The sequence below is a fragment of the Carlito syrichta genome, unplaced genomic scaffold, assembly GCF_000164805.1.
Source record: "Carlito syrichta isolate Samal-C Ts95f unplaced genomic scaffold, Tarsius_syrichta-2.0.1 Scaffold316376, whole genome shotgun sequence".
In the NCBI taxonomy this organism is placed as follows: Eukaryota; Metazoa; Chordata; class Mammalia; order Primates; family Tarsiidae; genus Carlito; species Carlito syrichta.
This window is the reverse complement of record NW_007260472.1, coordinates 601,356-619,297: the sequence shown is the minus strand read 5'-3', so window position 1 is coordinate 619,297 and position 17,942 is coordinate 601,356. Positions and strand designations below refer to the sequence as shown.

At 46.1% G+C, this 17,942-nt stretch overlaps 1 protein-coding gene across 1 annotated transcript in view; it reads left to right on the top strand.

Annotated features, from left to right (window-relative positions):
• Nucleotides 1-1,259: 1,259 nt before the first annotated feature.
• Nucleotides 1,260-17,942, top strand: part of KCNJ1 (potassium voltage-gated channel subfamily J member 1) — a 30,850-nt gene continuing 14,167 nt past the window's right edge. Inside the window, exon 1 of the mRNA XM_021707079.1 lies at nt 1,260-1,391. Coding sequence (XP_021562754.1) covers nt 1,362-1,391 — 30 coding nt within the window. The 5' untranslated portion in view covers nt 1,260-1,361. The remainder of the gene's footprint in view (nt 1,392-17,942) is intronic.

The following is a 17,942-nucleotide window of genomic DNA, read 5'->3' as shown; positions in this document are numbered from 1 at the left end:
TCCTTCAGTATGAACTAGAGGGAGATAGCCCTCGAAAGGTGTGGTGGGGAGGAGGAGAGAAAGCTAATGCTTGGAGTATGTTGACTTTCAATAGTGTTTACTCAATGACAAGTGCATTACATGCCTTATCTCACTTACTCCCTACCTCAGGCCTCTATGCGAGAAGCTGGGTAATTTGCCCAGGTAACAGTTGGTGGAGCAGGGTCTCAGCCCCACCTGCTCACTGCAAAATCTGGGTTATAAGGCTCTACCCTATTCTGGGACCAGGGTGACCGGTGAAGTGCCAAGGAAAGGTCAGATCAGCATGCCCTCCTAGAGCCACTGCGTGAGTCATTGGGTAGGAGAGACTTGGGAGAGACTCCTTGGGGATCCCCACCTCTTCACCCTGTAGCAGCCAGCCCCGTGTGCACAAGCGCTCAACCTCATGCATTTGACTTGGGCACCCTCAGCACAAGCCTTCTGGCTCCAAGCCAGGGCTCCCAAAACAAATCCTTCTTAATTAGGCTTGGCAGCTCAACACCTTTGGTGTATCTCACCCATTTAACTGCCACGCCTACTCTTGTTGGATCCGGTTATAAAGTAAACGGTGTTCTTTGAGTGCTGTTGCATACAGATGAGTTGGTAGCCAGTCTGAGCTGACCTACAGACTCATAAAAACCAACAGGGCCTCAGGTATCCTCACCTGGGATACCTAAACTCTTGCATCACAAGTGCAAGGACTTGCTCACATCAAGAATCTGACTGCTTTCTGGGAGACCAATCCATGAGGTAAGGGGAGAAACACCTCATTGTCTCTTTGTAGAAAAAAATCAAATTCTTGTGACAATTTAGACCTCTTTTTCCCACCTCAAATCTAGACAGATTTGTCCATCTACTCCCATGGGATAAATGTGTGATTTAACTCACTTGACATCTTGATCTGCTGGTTACATGTGGATTACTAGCCGCAAGCTGCATCCTGCTTTTCCTGGGCCATTCTGCAGCCCTGGAGCTGAGGGCAGTTAAAATCTTTGGTTGCATCATGCTTGGTTCCACAGTCTCCTCTTGGTGGCAGAGATGTGTGCAGGGCTTCTATCTCTGATGGCATCCTTTCAATGACTGCAAGACCTCACTTAATAGCAGAACCTCTCTTGGGCCTTTTCCGTCTTTAAGGTAGAGGATACAGGTGCGAGTGGAGTCTATTATGGAAAAGACTTATCTGGAAAAGGCAAGCATTACCAAGATATTTTGCTTAAAGTCTTTCCTCCGTTTCCTGACATAGCACTTTATGGCATTTTGAACCATTCTGAGTGAATGCATTTGGGTTTCTCAACATTCGTGCAGTTCCCTAAATACTAGTGACAAATGCTCTGTAACAGTGAATGCCAACTGTTTTCCTCTGCTCTGAACAGGCATTGGGGCCCCTTCTCCAAACATCTATATCTTATAGATTTCTGTGCATAGTCATTCAAAAGAAGTTGGTCTTTTGCCATTGGAAATCTTTAGGAAAAATGTTTGTGCCCCTTTTAGTCAGGCATACAAAATAGAGCAAAACATAGTGGTTATATAAGGATCTGTGATGGACAAGGACTCAACAGACACCTTGATGTTGAAGAAGTTGCCCCGCTACTGCGGGTTCCCTTCAGCCACAGGCTCGGCTTGTAGTGTCTTACTCCACACTGTTTTGTGAACATGTGTTCTCACTAAGTTATCGTCAGCTTTTAAAAGCATGATGGATGGGGTAAGAATATCTGGGAAAGTAGGGTTCTCAGACAACCTTCTTTTTCTTCTTCTTCTGCTACTCAAGTCATGAAGATGGATATTTTTTTCTATATAAGTGCACCAAGTCAGTGTAGGTGCAAGACAACTTGCAAAGAAGTGGAGTGTATGGATTACTTGTCAGTGGGTTTTGCATCTTTGATGCTATTAGTAGCTTTTGGTTTGCTCCGATTTTTTTAAAACATAAGATGCTTATAATTGCCAATCATGCTTTACTCTGAAGAGCTGAGACTCAAAATTCCCCATTCACGTCCCTTTCCTTCCCTTAGCAATTAATTTTTCTGTGTTAATTTACAAATCTACCCTGGACCTTGTCACAGGTCAGTGATTGTCCAGGAATTCAACTTTGACTCACATGCTTTGCTTTTTCCTTGCCCTGGGGCTTTCATGGGCTGAAGTCTTCCTGACTCCTTCTCCTACAGCTCTCTCTGGAATTGCTTATATGTCTCAGCAGTGTGATCCCTAGTTTGACCAAAATTTCTTTCCCTTGGCTTCATAATTTAAGACACTGATGATGACTATTATCTTTCTCCTCTTCTTTCTTGTCTTTCTTCTTCTTATTATATATACAGGTTGTTTTTCTTCACTTGCATTTCAATAAGCTTATAATGTGCACCCACTGTGTACCAGGAACTATGCTAGGTCCTGGAAAATTGCTGAATGGCCTGGAAATTGCTTGTAAATTCCAAGTGTGCTTTGGTCTGGAGAGTTGGCACTTGGTCTAGGGAATATGAACCTGGAAACAGGCTATTACCAGCTAGCAGGAGGGCTACCACGATAAATAGGGGCTACTCCATGCAATGCAGTCATGGCACAATCACTGTACTGTGCAATGGTTTGTACTTTGCCTATAGTACAAAGGAATTGTACTTTGCACAGGGAATTGTACTTTGCCTATAGAGATCTCAAGGAAGCATGACCCCAAATGCCCTGGCCTACATAGGCAGGTTGGGGCTTTGGGGGAGCAAGAGGAAGAACATTTTAGAACAAGGAAATGGCTTTTACAAAAACACACAGGCATGAGAGAGAGATCATGGCTTATATAGAGCACACCAGGCTGGTATGGGTGAGGATGAGTGACTGGGGAAGAGGTGAAGAAAGACTAGAAGAGGAAGCTGCAGAATACAGTGACGGAGGACCTCATTCGTGATGCTGAGGAGACTGGGCGGTATCTGGAAGGTAGAGAAAAACCTCAAGAAGATCATATTTACGTTTTGGAAAGGTTGCTTTGTCTGCAAAGTGCAAGGTTGGTTGAAGTGGGGTAAGACCATTGCCAAGGAAACCAGCGAGGATATTACTGAGAGGCAGAAGGCGTAAGAACTAGTGGCTAATGGGCTGTGGACAGGGAGAGGGGACAAGTGAGGATGAAGTGGAACTCTGATATGGGAGCCTGACACTCAGAACATCCCTAAAGTCCCCACGATGGACACACTGAATGGTAAAGAGCCTTTTCTTTACTCTTGCCCTCACATACCCACCTCACCTGCTGGCCTCAGGGAGGTGAGGGACTGTGAAGGGCTATCCCAGAAGCCTTCTCTTCAGGAATAAAGTCTCTGGTCACTTGCTTTTTTGCGCCCTTGGAAAGCCTTGGGAGAAGGACATGTTTCCAGAGAGTGAGCCATGGCAGCCTGTGTCTCTCTCCCCTGGGAGCTTGGAGCTTATGTGAGGCATTCCCTGGGATCCATAGTCAGCTTTGTGTATGAGTCTCTACTAAACCCACTGGCACCCCATAGGAGGAAGGCCAGAAAATATGTCACTCCTTATTGTGGAAGCTTATGGTTGAGAGGATGTCAGGAAAAATAATGAAATTGCTGAAAGTTCGAGGCCTTTTGGTCATTGTCCCTACTGTCAATGGCCCAATTGTGTCCTCTGCTTAGACAGAGTCAGAACTTGGATTAAGTCTTTCCTGTGGGTCATTCTTACGAATGGGCACAATTTTCAGTTCCACTGGAGGAGGGGGGAGGGTAAGGGGAATTGGAATCAGTGTCTCCCGAGTTCTCCCAACATGGCCACATGGAGCAGGATGGTGTTCATGAGATGTGCTAGGGCAAGCGGCCCAGGCTGCTGCGGCTAGAGGCTACCATCTCAGGCCCTGTCACTCTAGCCTGACCTGACCTCAGGATGTAGGGAATCAGCATCTCAGGATAGGGCACTGTTCACTGTACTTTGTTTGAGAAGCCCAGAGGCACAGGTCACATAGGTGGGAAGTGGCTGAGCTAGGGTTCAGACCCGGCCAGTCTGAGTCCAGTGCCCATTCCCATCCCTTCCCTCCTAGCTCTGCCAGAGGGGTGATAAGCCTTGAAATATTAGTACCATCAGAGCGTCTGGAAATATCAGCACTCTTGGTTGTAATTCCTGACTTACTTCAGCTAGCCGCTGCCAGGCACCCCTAGGAGCTAAAGTAAGGTCCAGACAGGGACACAGAGCAATTCCAATTTAATATTTGTAAGGTCCCAGAAGAAGAATCTTCCAGAATATGTGCTGTGTTGCTAGCTCAAATCACCACTGAATGAGTTTATTATCACAGAAATCAAAGCGTTTGCTCAATAGCAAATCGAGGATAATTGGATACGGTCATTAGTTTTAAAGGCTTCTGCTCTGGACACTTATGACCTTCTCTTTTCCCACAACAGTTGGAAATCTTCAGATGTGGAGGTGGTTGTCACGTTGATAAGGGGGCTGAGGGAAAGCAGAAAGGGACCACCTACTTTCATTTTCAAACCTAGCTCTTCTTTGAGAATAAAATCATTTGCATTTTATAGATTGAAAAAGGAAAGTTCAACACTGATAATTTAGATGAATGCTAAAAGTGAAAAAAAAAGGGCCCAGACCTCCCCAGTCTGCTCTGCTTCTTGAAATACATATGATTTATGAATAGTATTATCACTGCTCTGAGACAGCAAAAAGTGTTTGGCTTGATTATGTGATTCAGACATTTTCAGGAATGAGTTGGTGTGTGGAAGCTGGAAAACAACAACTACAAAAAAAACAAACATCTTACAAAAAAAATGAAGTAAAAATTAGGAGAGAGATATATACAGGAGGTAAACCCTAGAAAAATAAAGATGAACAAAATCAAAGGGGTCACAGGAGCCCATTTTCTGCCCCTGGTGGAATGAGCCTAGCCGTCCTCGCTGTGTTTCTTATGAAGGATGCTCATTGAACATGTCGGCCATTGCTGCCATGGCTTTGTCAGAATCTTTGAGCAAACAGAAAAAGGAGCAATACCCTTACACAGGAAACTCCCAGATTCTTTTAAAGAAATACAAGGAAGAAACCAAAAAAGCATTCAGAGGACAGGTCACTTCAAAACTGTTGAGGATCCAAAGATGTTTTGCCGTAAGTAGTTGCTTCTCAAAAACTCTTATTAAGCCAATTATGGTGGTTCATGCTTGTAATCCCAGCACTTTGGGAGGATAAGACGAGAGAACTGCTTGAGCCCAGGAGTTCAAGATCAGCCTGGGCAACATAGTGGGACTCCATGTCTACTAAAAAATAAAAAATTGGTTGGTTATGGTAGTGTGTGCCTGTAGTCCCAGCTACTCCGGAGGTTGAGGCAGAAGGATTGCCTGAGCCGAGAAGGTCGAGCATGCAGTGAGCCGTGATGGTGCCACTACACTCCAGCCTGGGTAACAGAGTGAGACCCTGACTTAAAAAGAAAGAAAGAAAGAAAGAAAGAAAGAAAGAAAGAAAGAAAGAAAGAAAGAAAGAAAGAAAGAAAGAAAGAAAGAAAGAAAGGAAGAAAGGAAGGAAGGAAGGAAGGAAGGAAGGAAGGAAGGAAGGAAGGAAGGAAGGAAGGAAGGAAGGAAGAAAAACAGGAAGGGAAGGGAGAAAGAAAAACAATAAAACTCTTAAGGCCTCTAGCTGTCAGATATCACACTCAAGCCAATAGCATCCTCTTAAAAAAAGAGCACTGAAATACTAATTTTGAATAATCATTGTAAAAGCTCATCAAATCCAGCTCACCCGTTGCATGCATGAAGAAACTGAGACCTGGAGACTGGCGCTGACTAGCTCAAATGCCCCAGGAAAAATGTAAATTTGAATTCTCCCAGCCTTGCTTTGGGTCAATAATTTCCTCACAATATGAACAAACAAACAAACAAAAAACCCTGTTGTTATTTTCTTAAATTGATTCTCCAGCATGCAACAGAGTCCATCTCCGCAGGCATGTATCTGCCCCACACTGTGTTCTGCAGTTTCGATGATTTGGAAACTGTGTTCTTGATAAGAGCATGTGACCCACCTGTGCTTCTAAGAGAAGATTCTTTCTGAATACTTTGTGAAATACAAGCCTGAATTTTCCATTTATTTAGAATTTCCCAATGTCCATGCCTCTCCCTCTCCTCCAACTGCAGAGGCACCAACATTTCTTGGCTTGGATTCAGGAATTGTATTTACTGGGGTGGACCAATGTGCTGCCATGTCCCGGGGAGCTGATTTAAATGTGCAGCACACCACAGTTGAAAGCAACAGGTTTATACTGTCTTTGCAGAGTTAGAACAACCAAAACTTTCTCAGGTGACCACCCTTAGGGGAAGTATCATGGTTCATTACCCTCGATTAAATTATCGGGAACTTTCTGGCTCTATCCAGATCTGCCATTTGTCCTTGAGGAGCTCAATAGAACTCAGCAACTATGAATAACTGTGGTTAGCTTCTCACAGGAAAAGACTCCATGAAATGTGGGCTCTTAGAGTTCACATAATGATGAGATGTTCAGAGAGATAAGAATAATCCCAGTCTCATGCTTGAAGGTGCATTCGACCATTTCAGAGATTCGGGTACGCTGATGCTGTTAAGGAGTTGGACTGGTGATGAATTATGCATGCAGTACAGGGTGCTTGAATTGGGTTCAGAGATAAGTCACAGGCATGGGCCCAGGGTCACTGTAGCAGACTTCTGGGAAGCCCATGTTGTGCAGTTTTTTCTGAAATGTGAAGTTGAAGTCCCTACACTGCAGAGGCTTCTGTCTCATAGAGAGGACGGGTGTGGATGATAGACACAAGTGTGACATCCAGAGGCCTGGCTGAGCACTTGCTTACAGGCTGGGCCACCTGACCCAGTCTGCTTCCGGGGCAGGCACAGTGGGATGAGGTGAATGAGGAGAGAGGGCTGTTTCCTCTCTCGATGGCTCATTCCCTCAGATGAAGAGGAGAAGGGGGATTAGGGGAGATGCCAACTCAGAACACTCACCAGGACCAGACCTGAGAATCCCTTTAGAGCATGAGCTCTTCACACTCCTTGCCTTGCCCAAGTCCATCGTGAGGATGCGAGACTTCCTTCCCCAGCGGTGCAGATGCTCACCACTGTTAAGAGATAGACAGGATGAGGGCTGCTGGGGAAAGAGGCTGCTGAGAAGCAGAGAAAAATCAGGCATAGCATCTGGATTTTGTCTATCTTCTCACTGATTCTTGCGTTCCTTTGGCTGGGTGTTTCACAACTTGTGGTGGCATGTGCAGATTTGGATTTCCACAAAGATGCATCTGAGTTGTCTTGTGGCAGTGAGGAAAGAAGTGGGGAGAGGTGGGAGGTGGTCCAATCCAGGCAGGCACTGCAGCAGTGTGTGAGTGGCATGACCCAGGCTACCAGCACAGTGAGCAAACCTTTCCCCACGAGGCTGACTGCAGGCACCATGACCTGAAGCTGGGAACACCTTCGTTGAAGGTCAGCTGAGGACTGGGGGCTGAAAATGCTTTCAGCAGTTTCTATGAAGGGGCTAGTTTCTTCATACCCACTAAAGACAAGGTGACATTAGTGTCAAACCTCTGTCAGGAGCATGTAGGTTTGAGATCAGGAAGAAGCTTGGGTCTGCAGGGCTGTCGAGAGGCAGGAATGCATTTCCAAGAGGAAAATGGAAACAATCTTCAATGGCCATGGAGAATGTGACTGTCTTTCTGGGAGGGGGTTTTGGTGGCCACTTGCTGATGAGCATGAGTCAGTACTTTTGGACATCCTATCATGAGCTCTTCACTCTTGCTCTAGAGTCCTTGCACCACGGGGGTGAGTTCCCAATTAGTCCTTTTTCTCAGGTGGCTCCCAGAAGCAGAGATATATTTCTGATGACAGTCACTGATGGCTACTGCTCTATTTATGCCTTTCTTCAGACTGCCTGAGTTCACCCCATAAATGAGCCTGCAACCACCAGGCACTGGGTACAGAGTCCCCTGCAGTTATCTTTCTGTCTGAGGCTCCAGGGACACCCACCACCTTCTATGCAACTCACAGCCCCTTCCCAACCCCATATTGCTACCAGCTCTTGCTTCCTCACTTGGAATGTCTTTCTGTTTTGCACGTCCCAGCATATGTCTCTACATGGTATCGACCCAATGACCCCAGCCCCTCCAGTGTCCCCAGTCATCCGTCTCTGCTGCCAGCGAGCAGCAGTCGCTCAGCCAGCATCCACCGAGGAAAGTGCTGTGGGCGGAAGCTGGCTGCAGAGTTTCTGTCTTTGCCTGCTTGGGCGAGGGGGCCCCAGGGATGTTAACAGCCAGACCACAGGCAGGCTAACTTCCAAAGGCAGACACAGTAAATGCCGTGCATATTTCACTGATGACTGGAGACCAGATGCTGAGCCTCTTTTAGGCCCTGCCTGTGCCTGCAGAGGAAGAGAAGGCATGGCATCCCACAGAGAGATGCCCGTTTTGCCTCTGTACTGTGGACTTTCCCGCTATATTGTGCATAGTGTGTGTTTGCTTTTTGAAGTGGCCTAGGTAGGCCCCCAGCAACATGGTTCCCATCTCCCAGATAGGAAACTTCTAGCACCAAGAAAGGAGCTGGCATGTGGCCCTGTCACACGGTTGGTCAGTGGAGCTGGGTGTCTGAATCTCCACGGTGCTTTCCTCTGCATCACACTCTGGTGTCAGAGCCACCCTGGCCTGCTCTTTTCTAAGCAGCTAGCTCCGGTCAACGTTTTATTCCTTCGTCTCTCCTTGCATCCTGCTTACCCCTGAGGGTCATTCTGCCTATGGGCTGTCGTGTCTCCAGTTCCCTTGATTCATATGATGAGGGTTACAAGGATGCACCCCTGATGTGGCAGCTAATTTTCAACAATCCAACTGGTGATCTTTCTTCAGAGAGAATCTTCTGGACAGCGACTTTTGGAGTTGTGTAAATCACCTTTTCCTTCCCTTAAGTCAATTCTCACTTAAAAAGTTCACTTCTTTCTACATTAATTCACGTGTTCATTTCACACTGTGAAACCCATGAAGTGTCAGGCACTGATATTGGATTGTTATTACTTCTCTTTTAAATTGCCAATTTGGAATTCTTCACTACTCTTTTTCTTCATTACTGCTCTTGTAAATTGTCAATATGAGTACGGTTCTTCACTAAAAACCTATTATAGCATCCTGTCTTCCTTCCTGTCAAAAGTTCTTTCTTATGTTTGAACTCCCTTTTGCTACAAATCCAACTCACTTTTTTTATAGTATGTCACTCACCCACCAGAATTCTTCCAAGCAACTGCATCATTTAATCTGTGCAGTGGCCTTGGGAGGTAAACATTATTATCATTGTCATTTGGCCAATGAGAAATCTGAGGCTCAACTTGTGCCCACTTTAAGGTAGAGGCAGGTCTCCTTGGGAAGCTCGCCAGATTTCTGGGTTGGTCTGAAATGCTAACCTCTCTGCGAGCTGCCCTCTCAGCCACCACGGGGCGCTGTTGCTGGTACCGAGGGAGGCTTGTGAGCAAGCTGAGTTCAAGTATGGCTGAGGGCTGAGAGCCTCTCCTCTCATCCTGGCATTGCTACGCACATCTCTTCATCACTAGTGTTCAACTTACTGATACTTATTAAGGTCACTTCTAGTTACTGTTTCTTTCTTAGTTCTTACCAGTCTAAAATTACTGAGTTTATTTGGCTCCTTTTTCTTATCTGTCCTGCTCCCTCCAATGTCAGTCTTGTTAACCCTGTACCCCCAGCTCCTAGCACAGTACTCGTCATGTGATTGACTTCTAATAAAGATTTATTGATAGAAAAAAAGAAGGAAGGAACAAGCAAAGAAAGGGCAAGCAAGGAGGGAAAAGAAGGAAAACAGAATGGGAGGCCCGTCTTTTCCTCAGCACTCCTGGCCTTTTTTCTTCTACCTGGGATGGCAGAATTCATTCATCTTTATGAGCCAAATCTTTAGGGATCTTGGGGGCAGAACCATAAGGCTAAGACCTGGGTTCCCATACAGTTTTGCCTCACATGTGCTTCTTAAAGTATCTAAACCTCAATTTCTACCTTGTAAAATAGAGACAATTATACCTACTTCATGGGGTGAATGTGAGAATTGAATGAAATACTTTCTGCCAACTTCCTGCCACAGTTTCTGGTACATGATAGACATTCAAGAAGTGCCTGACTGTGCTTGGTGGCTCAGCCCATATTCTCAGAACTTTGGGAGGCCGAGGAGAGTGGATTGCCTGAGCCTGCAGGTTTGAGACTAGCCTGGGCAACTTGGTGAGACCTTGTCTCTACATCAAATAAAAAATTAGCCGGGCATGGTAGCAAGTGCCCGTAGTTCTGGCTACTTGGAAGGTTGAGGCGGAAGGATCGCCGGAACCCAGCAGGTCGATGCTGGGGTGGCGGTGAGTGTGCCACAGCACTCCAGCCTGGGTGAGGGAGTGAAATTACAACTCAAAAAAAGTGTCCATTCCTTTTCCTCTGTAGTCATTCCATGCCAAGAAGGGGTTAACTCTTTTATCTCAGTCTCTTGAAGTAAAATCAACCCCTACGGTGTGCCTTCAATCACATAAGAGGATTGACCTGCCTGGCTGGCATGAGGGTCTTGTAGAGAATACACTACCAGCCTTTGGGTCTGTGCCAAAGAAAGTCACATTGGAAGTGATGAGCTTTAATATATTTAGTGAGTTTCTTCCAATGATTGAACCCAAGGTGGACACATATCCTACCAGTTGACTCCTGCAGTAGGCTAAACTCAAACTTTCTAGCTCTGTGAATGTGGACCAATCACTTAGCTTCTCTGATCCTTGGTCTCCTCCTCTATACATGGGGTATAATAATATAGTCTATGTAATAGAGTTATTGTACCTATTGAGTTTACCTATGGAGACTGCCTGACATATAGCATTATATTTTTTTTATTATTTTTGATTCATGGGTTAGAGGGAAAACTATCCTCAGACTGAACTCACTCCAGGAATTCTTTACAGAACATTTATTACTGGTCACTTTTATACTTTTGCCTTCAAACCACTCTGAAAAGTATGTCCCCTTTTCATTTTTCATTCATTCACTCATTCAACAAACCCTAGCTGTCGCCACAGAGACATATGCCATTTGAACGGTGGTTAACCATTGATCAGGTGTGGAGGTGTAGAGTTGATATATTTAACTGCTGGTCTCCTCTGTCTCCACTGCAGGGCTCATGGTTGTACTGCATACTTCCTTCAGGAGTGGGGGTGTCTCTGGGCACTTCCGCTTGGTTCATAGTTTGCAGGTACTTTTCTCTTCATTTCCAATTGTGCTTACTTGCCAGTGCGCTGTACCTAGCTCACCATCCATCACCTTCGGGGAGCTTCCTGTGCTCCATCTGCTCTATTTTATCCACATTTTCTTCAGTTTCTCCAAGCTCTTGTACAAGGTTCATCTGCGCTTGCACTTTTCAAAAACTTTTCAAGCCTTGACTAAGTCAATAAATGGTAGATTCTGTTTTTTGATGATGTAAACAGATACTCAGAAACACAATTTTTATTTTTTTGAGTCAGGGATTCACTCTGTCACCCAAGCTTGAGTGCAGTGGCATGATCACCACAGCCTCAACCTTCTAAGCTCAGGCAATTCTGCTTCAGCCTCCCAAGTAGCTGGAACTACATGCATGGACCACTCTGCCCAGCTAATTTTATTTTTTTATTTTTCATATAGACAAAATTTCACTATGTTGTCTAGGTTGGTCTTGAACTCCTGGGCTCAAGCAATCCTCCTACCTCAGCCTCCCAAAGTGCTGGGATTACAGGTGTGAGCCACTGCACCCAACCAGAAACACATTTTTAATATGTTTCCAGGCACAATATTGAGTTCAAAAGGCATGAGATATATATGCCACTACATGTTGTAGAAAGTCTAAGTGTAACTCTAAGACATGAGGGACCCATGCCCACAAGTGCACCCAGGGCTTCTGAACAGGCACTACATTCCTGCCACCTCTCAACATCGACACTTTTGAGTCGCCATCTGCAGTTTTCATACCCTCCCTGGATGTTTGCTTGGTCTCTAGTTCGGTGAACAAGTAAAACAGAAGTTCAGCTGCTACTTGGAGAAAAGTTGCTTCTCTCCCTCCCTCTTCTCTCTGTTTGGAGAGACTGCTGAGGCTCAGTGGGCAGTGTTGGGTATAATGTGGTGACATAGTAGACAGGTCCCTGCACTTGTGGCGCTCGACTCAGTGGAGACACTGACCTTCACTTGGTCAAGAAGTACTTGTAGAGTCTCTACTGCAAGTGCGAAGGATTCAGAAGAAAACAAGATGGAATGCTGTCCTGGAGGGCACCTTCTGTAGAGGGAAGACAGATGGCAAGTGAACACACTATCAACAGGGAAACAAATAGCCTAGATGACATCCAGCCACAGTAAGAGAGGGAAGCAAACAAGACAGGATGGATTGTCCACTGAGCCGTGAGTGCTTCCTTAGACTGGATTCTGCAAGACTCTTGAAGGAGGGGGTGATGGGATTGAGTCCTGAGTGACACGGAGCAGACAGCCACAGAAAGCAGACTGAGCAGAGCAATCCTAATGGAGGAGACAGCAAGCACCGAAGACCAGGACAGGATGGGAGTGGGGTGACATGTCTGCAGAGTGAATTTGGGGGAAAGTGAGGCGAGCGAGCTAGTGAGGCGACGGGTGAGATGGGGCTGGGGAGCATGGCAGAGTCCTAGCTGTATGGAACCTTGAGGTTGTAAGAGCAAGGGGAGCCTGAGAGAGGTGACTTGGACAAAAGTGACAGCAAAGGAGACAGATGAAGAGGGCAGATACGTCCTAAGTATATTTTGTAGAAAGAGCAGACAAGATTTGCTGATGGATTGGATGTGGGGTGAGAGAAAGAAAAGAATCAAGATGGAATCAGATTTACTTCACTGGTGGGTGGTTGTATCGTTGACAGAGGTAAGGAAGATTCCAATTCAATATAAAATAAGTTGTATTCAGTCCTAAGAAGGAAAACAAGAGGGTGCTAGGAAAATGTTTTAGAGTAAAAACTTCAGTCTAAGATGTCTGTGCCCAAATGTGCGATCTCTGTGTACATCCCACATGTGTTCCTCCCCCAACCCCTCCTGTTGTTTGCACTCTACCCCACACCCTGAGGTGAACATGCACATTTTACCCCACACCTGGTGCCCATGGAAACTCCCCCCAGTGAAGAGCTTTTGGAGAAAGGATTGTGCCAGGTTTCAATCACCAGGCCCTGTGCCCTGGCTTCCTCTGGGTCTGGAAGGCTGGTCATGCTGACCTCAGAGGAAATTCAACTGGCCTGGCACGATTGCATCTTCCTGGTCTAATCTAATCTCATCATTTTATGGGCAATATTCTTCTCTCTGATCCTAAGCACTTCGCCCCGCCCCCTTTGTTAATTTGTTCCTACCAGCCAGATAAACAGTCTTCTCCCTCTGGGTTTCATGTACACAAAGATGTTCCATACAGGTTCCCTGAAAGCAGCCCAGCGCCCTCTGTCTTCTCCCTCCTGGAAGTTCTGGTGGGAGAGCCTTTATTATGAGCCAGGGAGGGTAGGGAGAGGGAGGAAAAAGACTTTGCAAGACTTGGCAAATCCCCCAAGCAGCGCTATACACCCTTACCTGCATTTTCTCTGCAACTCATGCAAGCACTGTGGAGTCGTCCTTGGGTCTAGCAGGACAGCCAACTGCCTGCTCAAATCCAGACCTGGAAGCTAAACTTGTTCTCCAGACCCCAACTCAGCCTTTGGCTCTCTTCAGTCCTGACTATTCTTTGGCCCTGCTAAACAAAGAAGGAAGCTAACAGTGATGGCGGCTTTCCCTGTGCTAGGTCCTCTGCTGAGTGTGTCCCTAGGTTCTCTACTGAGTGTGTCCGTACTTACCCCGTCTCAGCATTGTGAAACAGGTGTCCTTATTTTTCCATTTTCTTTCTTTTTTTTTGAGTTGGAATCTCACTCCGTCGCCCAGATTGGAATGCAGTGGCCGCTCCTGGCCACCGCAGCCTCGACCTGCTGGGCTCCGGCGATTCTTCTGCCTCAGCCTTCCGAGTAGCCAGAATTACAGGCATGCACTACCACACCCGGCTGATTTTTTGATTTATTGTAGAGATGAGGTCTCGCTGCCCAGGCGGGTCTCGAACCCGCAGGCTCAGGCAATCCACTCACCTCAGCCTCCCAAAGGCGCGGGATTACAGGCTGAGCCACCGAGCCCGGCTTATTTTTCCATTTTCATGGAGGAGAACACTCAGGTTCAGAGAAGCAACGTAACTTATCCATTAACAAGCAGAAGGGGTGAATTTTAAGCCAAGGTCTATACTACCTTACAGCATATCCTTTCACTCCCTTGGGGCACCACTTGAACCCATCTTTGCTTTGCCAACCCCATTTGCTGGCATTTTTGCAATGATGTCTTCAATATTAATGCTGATAACAGCTTACACCTCACACTCTCCAGGTGCCAGGGAACCAGCACTTTGATTAGTGCTAAGCCCAGTTGTCAGTCTCTTCACAACTCCCTTGCTTTTCCATCTGCCCAGTGCAGCTCAGGGGAGCCTTGGCAAGATGGGACATGTCAAGACTCAAATGATAGAAAAAACAACAAAAAACCCATTGTTGAAAATGAGGACAATTACTGGAAATGTGGGAGGACAAGAAAAGTGAATCCGGGAAAAGTGTCTTGGGCTGGATGGTACACAATTCAAATCTGAGAGGAACAGCAAGACAAATGTGTCAAAAACAATAGAGAGAGAGAGAGAGAGAGAGAGAAGAACCATAAACAACTCACAATGAGCTCCAGGGTCTTTATTGCTCCTTAGTTTTCTCAGCGATTTTTCTTTATTTTGTTTTCCAGGCTTAATTGATTACATTGGGAAATTAGCTCTCTAAGACCCCAGGCAACTGCTCCATCATGCACCAGTAAGTAGCAGAGCCGGAATTCAAGCCTGACTCACCAGGCACGAGTTTCAAGGCCAGAGACTGTGGTGCCTGCATTTGTGCTCCAGACAGGCCACCTCATTTCTTTTCATAGGAATTAATGCTCATAGTTTGACAGTGGCCTTACTTTAGCTTCTTCCCTTGCCATCCATAATGTATTTATGATACTTAATATGATCTAGTTTTTGCCCTAAAGGTATGTCATCAAACAGGTCATTGAAATTTCTATTAATGTAGGTGAGAATTTGTAAATTTTTTTTATTTTTTGAGTTGGAGTCTCACTCTGTCGGCCAGACTGGAGCGCAGTGGCTGCTCCCGGCCACCGCAGCCTCGATCTGCTGGGCTCCGCGATCCATCCGCCTCAGCCTTCCAAGTAGCTGGAATTATAGGCATGCGCTACCACGCCCGACTGATTTTTTGATTTATTGTAGAGATGAGGTCTCGCTGCCCAGGCGGGTCTCGAACCCACGGACTCAGGCAATCCACTCACCTCAGCCTCCCAAAGGCGCGGGATTACAGGCTGAGCCACCGAGCCCGGCTGAGAATTTTTTTTTAAGGTAGACAACTGAAAATAGAGAGGTGGTAGTCTGGTATATTCTTTCTTGCTCTTGTTCAATAAGTCCTGACTTTAAGAAAGGCGCCAACTTCTAGACATGCACAGTGGGTGATTTTCTATCATTCACTTGAGAGACCCTGAATATGGGCTCCACACAGCTCTCTTCCCAGTTGTCACTCAAGAAAGTAGCAAGGTTCCCCATCCTAGTCATGTTCCCATCTTTCTCTCTCCTTGGGGTATGTTGTGGAGGGGCTGGGGAGGGTGGGAGGCAGAGGAAAGGAATGGCACAGAAGAAATCTGGGACAAGGAGGGACTTTAAGGTGTCCTATGGGCTCTATCTTGCCTGTGAGGTCGTGTTGAGTCTCTGGAGGGGCTGGTTTAAAGAGGAACTGGAACATTAATACGACTGACTCCAAGAATACAACAAGGACTAGCAGAACTTCTATTTAGCTAGAGGATAACCAAGATAATGCTTTTTGTACCCCCAAGCTCTTGTGACAATGAAAGTAGTGTTGATAGTGATGTCTTTGGGATCACAGTGGCCACTTGCTAGGAGAGACAGGTGCCAAGTTCAGCTGAGGTCCCAAAGGAATAAGGAAGCAGGATAAGGATGGGAGGGGAAGTTTGTTGAGTCTCTACTACGTGACAGGCACTTCACATGTGCATTTTTCCTATCCTGGCTTTATTGAGATATAATTCTCATAGCATATAACCCACCCATTTGCAGTGTACAGTCAGGAGTTTTTTAGTCTATTCACTTGAAGTGTACAATCAGGAATGTTTTAGTCTATTCACTTGAAGTGTACAATCAGGAGTTTTTTAAGTCTATTCACAGAGATGCACAACCATCACTATAATGCTGGAACATTTTCATCACCCCAAAAAGAGCCTAGCACCCATTAGCACTCATTCCCCATCTGTCTCTTCCACCAGCCCTTGGTAACCACCAGTCTAACTCTCTTCCTCTCTAGATTTGCCTACTCTAAAAACCTCATATAAATGGGATTGTGCAGTCACTGACTTCTTTCACTTACATAATGTTTTCAAGGTTGTGGCATCTATCAGTACTTCATTTCTTTGTAGAGCTGAATAACAAGATATTCTATTATATAGATAAGCCACATTTTTATTTATTGATTCATCAGTTGTTGGGTGTGTGGGTTGTTCCCACTTTGGGGCTATTAAGAATCATGTTGCGAGCCGGGATCGGAGGCTCAGCCTGTAATCTCGCGCCTTTGGGAGGCTGAGGTGAGTAGATTGCCTGAGCCCGCGGGTTTGAGACCCGCCTGGGCAGCGAGACATCATCTCTACAATAAATGAAAAAATCAGTCGGGTGTGGTAGCGCATGCCTGTAATTCTGGCTACTTGGAAGGCTGAGGCGGAAGGATCGCCGGAGCCCAGCAGGTCGAGGCTGCGGTCCCGGCCACTGCACTCCAGTCTGGGTGACAGAGTGAGACTCCAACTCAAAAAACAAAACAAAACAAAACATGTTGCTATAAACATTCATGTACAAGTTTTTGTGTGAATACATGTATTTTTCATTTAATCCCTATAACAACAAAGACACTATAATCACCAATTTATTATGAAAGGCTGCAGCTCAGAAAGGTTAAGGAATGTCTTTGAGACTGAAAAGCCTCTTTTGATTTGGTTTGATTATGATAGTAAGGCAAATATTCATAAGAGGAAATAAAGTGGAATTAAATTTCACCTTTTTCAGGTCATTCTATGCACTGCTGAGTAAAAAGCAATGAGGAAAGGAATGAGAGAAAGTGCGTCAGCAGGCCTGCTGTAGGTGGACTGGCCTCTCCTGGTAGGTGGGTCCCCCTTCCTGTTTGCCTCCTCGTTTCAAGGGCAGACATAAGAATTGGTCAAGAGCAGCTCATGACCCAGGTGGAAGGTCTCCGGAGCAGTGTCTCCATTCTAAGAGGGCTCCTGGGTGGGCTCTGCCGGTGACAAGGAGGAGGCATGCTAAGAGCCAGCAAGTAGAACCCCAAAGAGAGGACTCCAGCATGTGTCCAAGGGCAGTTCTATGGCATGGAACAACAGGGTCACCGAGGCTGCTGGCTCTGCTCCCTTCTGGCTCCAGGGCTTTCCCAGAAAGCATTTGGACATGGGAGGGTGGGTGACGGCGTGCTGCCCCATTAATGTAACTCCAATGGCTTGGCAGAACCCATGCCAAACTAGTAATCATTGACCCTCAAAGACTCCCCAGGGCATAGCAACAAGAGTCAACAGCAACACCAGCTCTCCAGCTAATCTACTACCCTAAAGCTGTGCCCTTCTCATCTCCTTTCTGGGAAGCATGATGCTGTGGCAGCCCAAACACTGTTGTAGAGAAGCCCAGGATTAAAGGCCTCACAGATGAGGACAAGATTGCATTCCTTCATTCAAGGCATGGCAGGAACTTGCAAGAGAAATCTGACTCGGTGGTAGTATTACTGAAAGTGTTAATACCTTCATCACCTTCTTATTTATTTATTTATTTATTTATTTTTTGAGTTGGAGTCTCACTCGGTCGCCCAGACTG